The sequence below is a fragment of the Ochotona princeps genome, chromosome 7 (genome assembly GCF_030435755.1).
Source record: "Ochotona princeps isolate mOchPri1 chromosome 7, mOchPri1.hap1, whole genome shotgun sequence".
Taxonomy (NCBI): domain Eukaryota; kingdom Metazoa; phylum Chordata; class Mammalia; order Lagomorpha; family Ochotonidae; genus Ochotona; species Ochotona princeps.
In genome coordinates this window covers 14,422,619-14,436,278 of record NC_080838.1, presented here as the reverse complement: position 1 = coordinate 14,436,278, position 13,660 = coordinate 14,422,619, and the positions used below count along the sequence as shown (strand labels likewise).

Below are 13,660 nucleotides of genomic sequence, written 5' to 3'. Positions count from 1 at the left end.
GAGTGGGGCGCGGCGGAGGGGGCGGGCCTTGCAGGCTTTCCCCTGTGTCCTGCACTTCCTGCTGGCTGCGCCTTTTGAATCCGGGTCGCCGGTGCGCGGTTGGGTCTCTGCAGCACGACTGCTACCGGCACCGTCCGTGACAGCCCGTCCTGACTCAGCCGAGGGCCAGGCTCTGCTCTTGGCCTGGGGGAGCCCGGCCGCCCGCAGCTGGCGCGCCTCCTCCACCTGCCGGCTCGCATCCCCGAACCACCTGCTGGGCTCGGCCAGTGGACACCGATGCTAGGGGACTCCGCGGGCCCGGGGCGGTGGCGGCCGAGTGCGGGCCTCGGGCGCCCCAGCCTCGCCGCTCCTGCCCGGGCGTAGATGGAGCCTCCTGCCCGATAGATGTGGCTGCTTAGGCGGTGGTGGCGGTGGCCAGTCCAGCTCTCTTCGGGCCTGTCTCGGGGCTTCCGCCGCTCGCGGCTTCTCTTCACCTCGACTCTGGTCTTGCCCGGTGGCTACCATGGACAAGATCCTGGAGGGCCTGGTGAGCTCCTCGCACCCACTGCCCCTCAAGAGGGTGATTGTGCGCAAGGTGGTGGAGTCGGCCGAGCACTGGCTGGACCAGGAGCAGTGCGAGGCCATGTTTGACCTGACCACTCGGCTCATCCTGGAGGGCCAGGATCCCTTCCAGCGGCAGGTGGGGCACCAGGTGCTCGAGGCCTACGCGCGCTACCACCGGCCGGAGTTCGAGGCTTTCTTCAACAAGACCTTCGTGCTGGGCCTCCTTCAGCAGGGCTACCACTCGCTGGACAGGAAGGACGTGGCCATCCTGGACTACATTCACAACGGCCTGAAGCTGATCATGAGCTGCCCGTCGGTGCTAGACCTCTTCAGCCTGCTGCAGGTAGAGGTGTTGCGGATGGTCTGCGAGAGGCCGGAGCCGCCGCTCTGCGCCCGGCTGAGTGACCTTCTGACCGACTTTGTGCAGTGCATCCCCAAAGGGAAGCTGTCCGTCACGTTCTGTCAGCAGCTGGTTCGCACCATAGGCCACTTCCAGTGCGCGTCTAGCCAGGAAAAGGAGCTACGGGAGTATGTCTCCCAGGTGACCAAAGTTAGCAACTTGCTGCAGAACATCTGGAAGGCTGAGCCCTCCACACTGCTGCCTTCACTGCAAGAAATTTTTGCAAGCATTTCTTCCACAGGTAAGGGCCACACTCCATGTCCTGGGCGTTCAGTGTGTGTTTCTGGTTCACACACACCCCGTGTTGTGTTTCCTGCACACAACCTGAAATGGAGATGGGCGACTGAAGCCCTCCTTCAACATTGTATTCCCATCATAAGAATGCCACCTTGAACTCTAAAAGCAAGATGGGGTTCTGATTTTAAACATGTAGAGCATCCAGGTCCGAGGCTTCTGGCAGTCCTTAAGTTCTGGAATGCTTTGAGGATGACGGTGTCTGCATAAGGCTTGTAGTCATTAGTGAGTAATGGTAGCGTAGTAATGTTTACTACGCGTTTTGTACCTGACCCTTTCATCTTGCAATAGTTTTTTTTTCTGTGTTTTTAACTTCTCTCATCTTAAAATCCTGGATTGTGCCGTGTTATCCCAGGCAGCTTTTAAATATTGACAGTTTTCTGTCCACTGCTTGACAGAAGAGATACAGATATGGTGGGAGAAGGTGCAGAATGAAGTAGATGTTTTTGTGCCAGTGAGTTGCATTCTCAGAAAAGAGAGAAAAGTCAAGTGAGGTTTGGCTAGAAAATGGTTGGTTGCTCACCAAGGAGTTTCACCTTTGCATTTGCGTTCTTCGTTCTGCCTTGGAGCTTTTAGTCCTGTAGGTTGTGAAATAGTAGGTCCCGACCCATGTTTATTTCCACTGTGCCTGGCACAACCATTCACCCTGATTGTGCCACCGTTGGCAACCTCCTGGATGTTTGAACTTTTGAAGAAAATGTCCTCCTTTTGACTTACGAACCAGAAATAAGGATGAAGTTCTAACAAGCATCAGAAATTCTGATGAATTTAATACAATTATCAAGGAAGTACTGACTTTGCATTTGCAATATCTGGGTTGGGTTTTTTTCCTTTTTTAAGAATTTGTAAATTGACTTATGTTGTCTGTGGCAGCTGAGTTGTTAGATCTTCCTCCAACTATTCAGCTGTAGCAGTACATATGCTCATCTTGGATTTGTTAAATTTCTAGTTTAAGCAAAGTTTTTCCAAAATTCACCTTTATCTCTACTTTAAGAGATTGTTTTTAAAAAACCTGCTTAGTGCCCGGCGGCATGGCCTAGCGGCTAAAGTCCTCACCTTGAACGCCCCGGGATCCCATATGGGCGCTGGTTCTAATCCCGGCAGCTCCACTTCCCATCCAGCTCCCTGCTTGTGGCCTGGGAAAGCAGGAGAGGACGGCCCAATGTATTGGGACCCTGCACCCGCGTGGGAGACCCGGAAGAGGTTCCTGGTTCCCGGCATCGGATCAGAGCGCACCGGCTGCTGTTGCGGCTCACTTGGGGAGTGAATCATCGGACGGAAGATCTTCCTCTCTGTCTCTCCTCCTCTGTGTATATCTGACTGTAATAAAATGAATAAATCTTTAAAAAAAAAAAACCTGCTTAGAGCAATGTAGTGACTACTGCGATAGTTTTAACTTATTTTGGCTGGAAATTGAAATGGTCCCTTACATATCTTTTCGGACTAACACTGCAAATGAACGTTTTAGCACAGTGATACTAAAGAATGCAGAAAGAGAGAACTTTCTTTCTAAATGTGGCAATAGTGTGTAACAATTTGTAACTCAGTGTCCTCAGAGTGACCGACTGTTGCTGTTGATTCTCAAGGTTTGTCTGCCGTTCCTGATTATTAGAGTTTACTCCTGAGATGGTAATGTAAGTTCTACTTCCTGATTAACACCTTAGCTACAGTTATCTTACTCTAGTTAAGTGTTGTTGTTTAATTTTGCTCAACTCTTCTTTCCATTTTCCTTTTTCTTCCAAATTAAAACCCCACCAGAGGCATCATTTGAGCCTTCTGTGGCGCTGGCAAGTCTCGTGCAGCACATTCCTCTGCAGATGATCACTGTTCTCATCAGGAGTCTGACTGCGGATCCAAACGTGAAGGATGCCAGCATGACCCGAGCTCTTTGCAGGTACTTGTCGAGTCACTACAAACGGTGTTATGGATTTGAGAGGAGGCTAAATTTTGTCTTCTGAGTAATGAGAAACTTAGAAAAATAGTTAAAGTTGAAGTCAGAAATCAACTATATCAAGACTGTCTAAATTAATGGGAATTATCTTTGTGTATCCATGCAGCTCAGTCATTGAAACATCCCTTTCCATTTAACTTTTCTTTAAAACCAGCAACAAACATGTATCATTTGTTAAAAGAACCAACAGCAAACATGTATCATTTCTTGTTAGAAGTTGGTTGGATTTCAATGCATTTCACCAGGTTTTTTTTGCTTATTTTTGTTTCTTCTAACCTGTATCTCACCTTTGGATCTGTTTGTTTTTGTTTTTTTACCTAGCTAAACATGTATCTTATTTTTTCTTTAAGCTGTTCTCACTGAATGATATTCTCTTTGCATTTGTCAGTTTGGAATTTGTTTTCTCCCCCTTGTCGTAAATAGATTATTTGGCATGATAGAAAATTCTAGTTTGATAATCATTTTCTCTTAGCACTTTGGGAAGCTATGAATAGTCAGGCTTTTCTGGTAACTTTTGTGTGATTCTCATTCTCCTTGGTGTTTTGCAATTTTATTCTTATGTTCTCTGTACAACCCTAATACTGTTGGTCTTTCTCAGCACTTTTATGCTTTCATCCAATCATTCATTGATCTATTCACATCAAGTTACATTTACTTCACACAGACTGGAAATGCCCAAGCCATGTTCAGAACATCCTTAAATAAACTTTCGAAACTATCTGCCCGCATGAGCTTACTTTTTAGTTGGTGAGGCAGTAAAGTAGTAGTGTCTTTCATCGATTCCAACATGCATCCTAATTTCAGAGTCATTAAAAAATGGAAATAGCCAGTCAGTACCATAGATACATTAGCATAAATTAAACTAATTATCATCTTAATATTGATTTTTAGAGTATTTCATAAATATGACAAATGATTTGTTGTGTTAGAAGGTAATGAGTGTTTTTGTTTTGTTTTGCTTTTAAGATTTATTTATTTTTATTGGGAAGTCAGAATACAGAGGGGGAGAGACAAAGAGGAAGATATTCCGTCTAATGGTTCACGCCCCAAGTGACCACAACGGCTGGTGCTGCACCGATCTGAAGCCAGGAGCCAGAAACTTCCTCCAGGTCTCCCATGTGGTTGCAGGGTCCCAAGCGGGACCACTGTTTTCCCAGGCCACAAACAGGGAGCTGGATGGGAAGTAGAGCTGCCGGGATTAGAACTGGTGCCCTGGTGTGTTTAAGGCGAGGACTTTAGCCGCTAAGTTATGGTGCTGTGTCGCTATCCTGCAACGGTGGACTTGGTGCACAGAGCCAATAATAACTCTGATGGTCAAAACCCAAAGTTTATTAGTGGCATCAGACTTTGTACACTGAGGGTCATATGGGATAAGGGAGGAAGTATTGAGCTTATCAACAAAACCCATCAACTGTTTCTATACTTTTGTTTGGAACTACTTTTGTTTTGTATATTCCACCAAGTGTTCTCATTCACGTGCTGTCCACTCAACTGTTCTCATACAGATGATATGCAATCAGTTATACAAAAGGTATCCATTTGGTTGTTATCATACAAATATCCAATCAATTGTAATCCTGTGCTTGCTGACCTTCCAGGGTCATAATGTCCTTCTACAGCGCTGGACCCAATAAGTGTTTTTGAAAGCAAAGAGGACAAGAAAGATATAGTATGGTGGGATGATTTGCAATTTTAAGTAAGGTGGATGAGAAAAGCTTCTTTGAAGTGACTGTGAAGTTAAACATGAGAGACATGAAGAAACAAACCTCTGGGTATCTGAGTAGAAACACTATCCCATGTAGGTGGTCTAGAATTTGTAATAGTTTGACAGTTTTTCAAGTTTATTGTGGTATGAAAGCAATACATATTCAGTAGTACCAACATGTTAAGTTTTTGTCTTTTTCAAGCCAACAGTTTGTGGCACAGCACTGAGCCCTGTGATCACAAGAGGAAGCACTCAGTACTGTAGTGTTTACTGTGTTGCTCAGCTGCGATGTTAGATATGTTAGGTATATTAAATGCATATTTTTGACTTAGGGAGGATTTACTTCTTCAGAAGATCAGCTTGAAGAGTATAGTTACAAAGAGAGAGGGAAGGTCAGAGGAAACACTCATCCATAGGCTGATCCACTCCCCAAATGGCCTCACAACTAAAACTTGACCAGACAGAATCCTCAGGAGACTGGAATTCTGTCCAGCTGTCCCATGTGAGTGACAGAGACCCAAGTGTTTGCTGCATCTTCTGCAGCTTTCCCAGGCACATTAGTAGGGTTCTAGATCTGAAGGGGAGCAGCTAGGCTTAAGCCAGCACTTTGTTGTGGGGTGCTGGCATCACAGATGGCAGCTTAGTTAGGCTGTACTACAAGCTAACATCCTCATCTAATTTTAATGCACACTTTTAACCATCTCCCCTTAATAAAACTCAACTGTGTGCCCCACTTAGCAATGGTATTTTTTTGTCTCTGTTGCTGAAATAGCACTAAAATTTTTTGTCTTGGATGAATCTATTATAAATTTTAATTTCCTGTTAGTAAACAGAAGTATTTGATTCAGGGACCAGCGTGGTATCTCAACAGCCTAATCCTCCACGTTCAAACACCAACATCCCATGTAGGCACCAGTTCATATCCTAATTGCTCCACTTCCAAGCCAACTTTGTGCTTGTGACCTGAGAAGGCAGTGGATGATAGCCTTGGGACCCTGCACGCATGTAGGACATCCTGAGGAAGCTCCTGGCTACTGCCTTTGGATTGGCTCATCTCTGGCCGTTGTGACCAGTAGGGGTGTGAACCAGTGGGTGCACAGTCTTTCTCTGTCTCTCCTTCTCTCTGCAGATATGCCTTTCCAAAATAATAATAATAATAATTAATAAATCTTTAAAATCATATAAATTATTTAGTCCATTGCCTTCATTACATAGGTGATGCAATTATGTATCCCTTATGTAAAGTCTCATGACCTGAAGTGTTTCAGATTTCAGGTTTTTTAGATTTTTGTAATATTTTCAGACTTTTGTTCAGCATCTCTAATAGCAAAATCTTAAATACTCTAACATCTAAAACTTTTTTGAGTATCATACCAATATTCAAAAATTTTGAAATTTCACATTTTGGGATAATCACCTGTAATAACCAATTTTTTTCACCTGAGATGAGTTTTTGAATACTTAGTACAGCCTTTTGAAGAAGATATTATTATTGGCCTCATCTTCTAGTTGAGAGAACCATAATAGATTAGAGATTAAATAAGTTACCTAACCTCAGTCTGATAAGTAAATGTGGGTTTATTATTTGAATTTTTAAGTCTAACTTGCGTCCTACATTTAATCACTAACAAGAAAATAAACCAAGAGTATCAGATTTCTGAGGGTCACTGTGAGAATCAGAAGTTACCTTATGTCCTAATGTTGGTTTTTATTTTTATTTGCTGTTTGCTTTTACTGCTAGCAACAATTTAGTTCCTGGGTATCTGACCATAATTCTGATCATAAATAAAAAATTTCTATGATAGCCATCATAAAAATTTCTAACTCCTTTGATTAAAACACCCAATTAGTCCTTTGGAGTCGTTCTTTAGAACAATTCCTAGAAGGATATTTTTCTTTCCCTGCCATTTTTGCAGTAGTCTTTGAGTTGGTAGTTGGTCTTTTACCAGTAGTGGCCTTCTATTTTTCTATTTGGATCAAGAAACTCTAAAAATTTTTACTGTTTACTAAATCAAATGCAGATTATACTTGTTGGCATTAAGCATACTCAATCTTCATCTTTTCCACTCTTCATCTTTTCCACTCTTTTACCAAAATCATCATAGTTTTCAATATATATGTTGTTTTCAAATATATCAGGAAAATAACTTTTATTACCTTTTTGTTTCTATGGAGAGTTGTGAACCAGTTTTTATAATGTGTTTCATTTTCAGTATACTTAACTAATAATCTAGCAGGAGGAATGCTTACTAGCAAATTTAAGCATAAGAGATAGCAAAGTTTGTGTTTACCAAGTTCCCACTATACACTTCTCCATGCTCTGCGCTTCTCCATACACAGCACTTGAGCTTCCCAGTCATACTCTGTATTCAAAAAAAAAGCAAATGTATATGCCATACAGGTAACATGAAAGTATGAAATTGGCCAGGTGTTAAGGAAATGGATTATATGAGCTCTTTCTAAAAGGGAAAGTTGATCCTCAACTCCAGTTGTTTGCTACAGTTAGGAAATTTGAACCCATGCTTGCTTGATCCGATTTTTCAAAAGAAGCGTGATATCAGTTTTCTATGTAAAAGTTGCCAAGGTTAAAACATGGAAACAAAACTGAGGCCCACAAGTTGCCATGTAATAGTGAAAGTTGGTTTTGTGTTCCATAAATTACAATTAAATCTATTGTGTTGCCTTTTATAATGGAACTAGTTTTAATGTTATGATCTTAAAGTTGCATGGTGTTTTTAGCTATAGAAATATTTTCATTTATTCAACAAATTTCAGTTCATACAAAATGCTCTTTGAAGTGCATGCATGACAACTACAATTAAATGCTCCTTAAATACTAAGAAATGAAATCAGTATATCAGAGTTAGTAACCAATATATACTAGATGAGTTTTTATGGTACGTGGGCCTGGCAAGATCGCCTATTGGCTAAATCCACACCTTGTTCGCCAAGGATCCCATATGGGCACCACTTCGTATTCCAGCTGCTGCACTTTCCATCCACCTCCCTGTTTGTGGTCTGGGAGAGCAGGCAAAGACGGCCCAAAACTTTGGTAATACCTGTGCCCACGTGGGGATAACACCTGGAGGAAGTTCCTGGCTCCTGGCTTCTGATCCCCTCAGCTCTAGCCATTGAAGCCACTTGGGAAGTGAACCAGTAGACAGAAGATCTTTCTCTGTATCTCCTTCTCTCTGTATATTTGCCTTTCCAGTAAAAATGAATTTTTAAAAAATTTTATGATAGTTGACCATAAAAATAATTCATTTTACATTACCTGTACCTAAGAAGAGTTGAGCACTTTTAAATCCAATCAAATTGAAGCAGAATTGGAACATAATTAAAATTTTCTAAAAAACATTCCATTAAAGTCAAAAGATGACTTGAGCACCCATATTACAATTTGATAATTGGATAACTGTTGGTAAATTTCTTAACTTTTCATTTGTAGGGTAAAAAAGTAGTATAATATTTTATATTCTCAGCACAAAGCAGTATACTTATATGATAGCATACATGCTGTATTTCACAGGTAAATGATAAACATCTAACTTTGGACTGCTATTAAAAATACCTTTGGGTAATTTATAAATAGTAGAAATAACAGTTAATAAAAGCTGGGAAGTTTTAAGATCGGAGTACAAACCTGCTCTGTTTGGTGAAAGCCTGTCCCTAATAGATAGTGCCCTTTGTGTCTTCACGTGCCTCAGCCTCTGAATAAGAGCACTGGACCATGCAGGACCACTCTGTCCTGATTGACAGGGTCATCTCCCAAAGGTCCCACCTCTTAATAGCAGCACATCAGAGATTAGAATTCAACATGAGTTTTAAAGGAATACATTCATACCCTAACAGTTTCTAATTTATGTAATAACTTATGATTTGAAGTTTATTTAAGGTTAGTGAGGAGATCGGTATGTAAGGAAACCAGAAATGGATATAGTGTAGAGGGAAGGGACCAACTGGGTATTAAGGATAACGAAGAGCCATGCCCAAAGGAATTTTCTGCTCCCTACACACTCTTACACTTTCCCAGTATTAGGCGGAGCCAACAAAACTCGAGGCCTTGAACCCTGTTTCTGTTATGGCAGTGCTACAAGGCAGCACATCCAGGTGGCTACGGTACTCACTCATATACCTCCTTAGACTACATTATTTTGTGTGTGTGTACCTGTTTATACTCCATGATTTTTGTATAAACAGAAAGTGTTCTTATTACAACTCTCTTTAATTTAGCAGTATCATTTTTTCCATTTTATATTCTCATGGATAGATTAATATGGATTTTCCTTTTCTTAAAGATGTATTTGAAAAGGAGATTGACATAGAGGGTTACACAGAGATCTTCCATCCACTTTTAACGCCATATGGTCACAATGACCAGGGCTCAGTCAGGCCAAAGCCTCTAGGGCTCTGCTTGGATCTCCCAAGTGAGTGGCAGGAGCCCAAGTATTCCCAAGATGATAGGGCCATCTTCCACTGCCTTCCCAGGCATATTATCAGAGAGCCAGAATAGAAGCAGAACAGCTGGGACTCCAGCCAGGATTTTGACATGGGGCCATGATGCTGGCCCTTATTTTTTAAAACTCTCCACAAGTATTCTATAGTATCAGTGCCACAGTATATTTAACCATTTCTTTATTAATCTTCACTTAAGTTTGTTTGCAAGTTTTTAAAATAATAAACAGTGAATTCTTTATATGCAAATGCAGGTATATCTCTTGCCTTCTTATCCCCTATATGGAGAATGACCACAAAATTTTATATGGATCAGCCTAAAGGTAGTTGCTTTTGTGGAACAATAGTTGGGGACTAGATCACTTATATGAGCAGTTGACCTTGATTTCCAGAATTGGTGTGCAAGTCTTCATTGCAGTAAATGTTTAACTTTAAGGACAACCACCAGAAAACCTCATATTATTTTTGGTTTATTCCTTGAACTAATTGATCAATTATTCATGAATAAAAGTATACATTGCAGAATGTGGCCATCATATATATTCACTCAGTACTTTTTTGAAAGTAGGGAAATTCTTTTTGTTGAGTTTGCAAGTAGCATCTACTGTTTTATAATTCAAAATACAAGCTTTGTAAAAGGTAAATAAAATATAGTTACCAGGAAGCAGAAATCTTGGTTCATAACCATATCTCTTACTGTAGATACCTGTGTTTTAATTACTCTTCTTAAAGCAAATTTGCCTAATACAGTCTTTTAAAAAAAACTTTATTTATAAATAGTTAATGAAATAAACTGTATTAAAAACTTTATTTATAAATTAATTTTATTATATATTTTATTATTACTGACCTGTGTGAAAGGCAGAATAACTGCCAGCTCTACCTTCAGACCAGAGATGGTCTCCCCAAGAAACCGTTGAATTTATCTGGACAATAAGGTGCTGGACTCTATGCTTGGTATATGTTTGCGAAGAAAGAATCTTGACTGAATTTGAACTGTAATACTGCAACAAGGTGGAGCAATCCACCATGGGGGGAGGGCACAGGGAGGGGGGGGGGAATCCCAGAGCCTATGAATCTGTGTCACATAATGCAATGTAATTAATTAAAAAAAGAAGAAGAAGAAGAAAAAGAAAGGCAGAATAAGAAGAGAGGTAGAGATGTCTTCTACTGGTTCACTCCCCAAAGTGGCCACAATAGCCAGGGCTGGGCCAGGCCAAAGCCAGGAGCCAGGAACTCTATCTGTTCTTTTTAGAGTAAATTTGTACGATAAGTTCTTAATACCATTGTATGGCATAAATTCAGAATTTCACATCTGAGAAATGATAATTTGTCAGAAATTAAGACACTGTGCACTTATGTGAAGGAAAGCTCCTTGTAGACACTCATTTCTGTATCTTGGTCAGTGCATTTTATTAGCAGGTTCACTAAACACTCAGTCACAAAGTAAGTGGATTATCTAGCTCATCTCCTACCTAAGTGATGAAAATGTATTCAGTACTGTTTGGTTTTCCTTCAATTTTCAGAATGATTGACTGGCTATCCTGGCCATTGGCTCAACATGTGGATACGTGGGTAATAGCACTCCTGAAAGGACTGGCAGCTGTTCAGAAGTTTACCATTTTGATAGATGTCACTTTACTGAAAATAGAACTGGTAAGTGGGAGTTTATAAATGTACTTGAATGTATGGAATCCTAGATCAATATATTCATCTTTGTGTTATCTCCTTTAAAACATCTAATTTGATATGTAGTTATTTGGGGTTTTACTTTTAAAAGGATTTAGAAATTTTAAAATGTCATCTAAACCTTCAGCAATTAAAATAATTTTGTTCCTTTCAGATACCTAATATGGAAACATGTTCCACATATTATATCTTGAATTCAAGTAATCAAGGGCTTTGGGTTTTTTGTTTGTTTGTTGTTTTTGTGGGTTTTTTAAGGCTTATTTATGTATTCCAAAGATGAAGTTACAGACAGGGATAGACAGAGAAAGAGACCTTCCATCCGTGAACTAGTTCACTCCCCAAGATGGCCACAGCTCAGGCTGAGCTTGGCTGAAGCCAGTAGCATCATCTGGGTCTCCCAGATATGCAGGCCATCTTCCACTGCCTTTCCCAGACTATTAACAGGAGCCAGATTAATGTGGAGCAGCCAGGAAATGAACCACCTTCTGTAAAGGGGATGCATGCATGCAGGCAGTGGCTTGATACGCTATACCACATCACTTGCCCCTACAAACAAGTTTACACAATTACTCTAATGCAAGATTTAAATCTCTAGCTCATTATTCTCCTTTGAACTTCATCTCCATATGTTCCAATTGTCTATTCTGGGTCTCCAATTCACCTTTTACTCTAACTCCTGATTTTTCCTTTCCAAACCTGGTGTTTTTCATCTTAATAAATGACTGTTCCATCATTCCACTTGATTAGGTTGAAAACTTTGAAGCCATCTTTGTCTTTTTTTATTGTCTTTCAATCTATATCCTAAAATCCTGCTGACTCCACCCTTAAAATGTTTACAGAATCCAATCACCAGCACTCTGATCCAATGTCATCATCTCTTCCTGTATGGACTGCAGCACCCTCCCTGAACCTGCCCCTGGTCTGCTTTGGCATTACATATATCCTAGAGGCTATGGACTACTTCTGTTAATCTGATTTCATTCTATTCTGCCTCTCTTGCTTTCATTTAGGCTGTTCTTGGTATGTGCTTTAAAGGCAGAGTTACAAAGTGAAAGGGAGAGGCAGAAGGAATTCTTCTGTCCACAGGTTCTCTCTCCAGATGGCCACAGTTGCTGGGGAGCTAGGGCTGGGGCTCTGCCAGGCCAAAGCCAGGAAGTAGGAACTCCAGCAATTTCTTCTACAGGGATGGCAGAGGCCCAAGTACTTGGGCCATCTTCCACTGCTTTCCCAATGGCATTAGCAGGATACTGGATTGGAAAAGGAGCCACGCAGATGCAAAACATGCGGGATGACAGCATTACAGAAGGCAGCTCAATCTACTGTACCACCACACTGAGCCTACGTGAAGCATTTTTTTAAATACCCAATGTGTATAAAATAGCAAACTCATTTTCTAACCAATGTTTTCTACTCATCACACCCTGCTTTACATTTTTATAGCGCTTATACCTTATGTTTGCTTTTGTCATCTCTGCCCAGCCTCTAAATGGTAGGCTCAGTAAGAGGGAGATAATTTTTTTAGACGCACTGTTGTTTCCCCAGTGTCTAGAACATTGCTGAATAGTGAGACCTGAAAAAATATTTGTTGGGTGAATTCAATCACTAGTGAGCCAGAAAACTAACCCCTTGTAAACACAGTTTGCCTGGTTTTAATTTAGCCAAAGCATTTTAAGACTTGGTTAGACCCCTGCTTCCCCTTGTCTTCATCATGTTATTTCCTACCTTTCTCCTTCCCCCAAATTGTATACTATTTGTTATGATAGAACTTTCTAGGATCAAGGGCATTCACACAAATAACTTTTTTTTTTTTTAAAGATTTACCCATCCCATTACACAGTCAGATATACAGAGAGGAGAGACAGAGGAAGATCCTCCGTTCGATGATTCACTCCCCAAGTGAGCCGCAACGGCCAGTGCGCACCGATCTGAAGCCAGGAACCTGGAACCTCTTCCAGGTCTCCCACGCAGGTGCAGGTTCCCAATGCATTGGGCCGTCCTCGACTGCCTTTCCAAGCCGCAAGCAGGAAGCTGGATGGGAAGTGGAGCTGCCGGGACTAGAACCGGCACCCATATGGGATCCCGGGGCGTTCAAGGCGAGGACTTTAGCCGCTTGGCCAGGCCGCCGGGCCCACAAATAACTTTTAATGCCAGGAAAATAACCATTGGGATTGAGATCATGATTTTCCTATGCACTCTTTAAAATGAGTGTTTTCTCTTATCTTGAAGGTTTTTAATCGACTTTGGTTTCCTCTTGTGAGACCTGGTGCTCTTGCAGTTCTTTCTCACATGCTGCTTAGTTTTCAGCATTCTCCAGAGGCGTTTCACTTGGTAAGTTACGATGCTAGCTTTCTACATTGAAAGAACTTTGTCTTCAAAGCTTAGTTTCCTACTGAGTCTCATTTATTCATAATGATTATAGGCTAGTACAAAATCTTAGTATTCTCATGTAGTGTTATAATTTTTAGAAATTTAAGATTGTAAGAATTTCCTTAAAGGAACATGTTTTCAGAATAGTTTGTATTTCATCACAAGAGCCCCACTGAAAACCACTACTAGCCAGGTAAAGGTTACTGGTATTTATGAGAGAGTGCCACTAATGGGATAGATAGGGAATAGATAAATA

General features: G+C 41.1%; 1 protein-coding gene across 4 annotated transcripts in view; it reads left to right on the top strand.

The window, feature by feature from the left end:
* Positions 1-23: 23 nt before the first annotated feature.
* Positions 24-13,660, top strand: part of USP38 (ubiquitin specific peptidase 38) — a 32,076-nt gene continuing 18,439 nt past the window's right edge. For 2 of the 4 annotated variants that reach the window (XR_009245831.1, XM_058666819.1), the window contains exons 1-4: positions 24-1,184; positions 2,996-3,131; positions 10,875-11,004; positions 13,264-13,365. Coding sequence is in view for 3 of the 4 variants with exons in the window: in XM_058666819.1 (XP_058522802.1) it covers positions 503-1,184; positions 2,996-3,131; positions 10,875-11,004; positions 13,264-13,365 (1,050 nt within the window). In the remaining variant the exon portion in view is untranslated. The remainder of the gene's footprint in view (positions 1,185-2,995; positions 3,132-10,874; positions 11,005-13,263; positions 13,366-13,660) is intronic. The other 2 variants (XM_058666820.1, XM_004588139.3) reach the window with 1 other exon arrangement.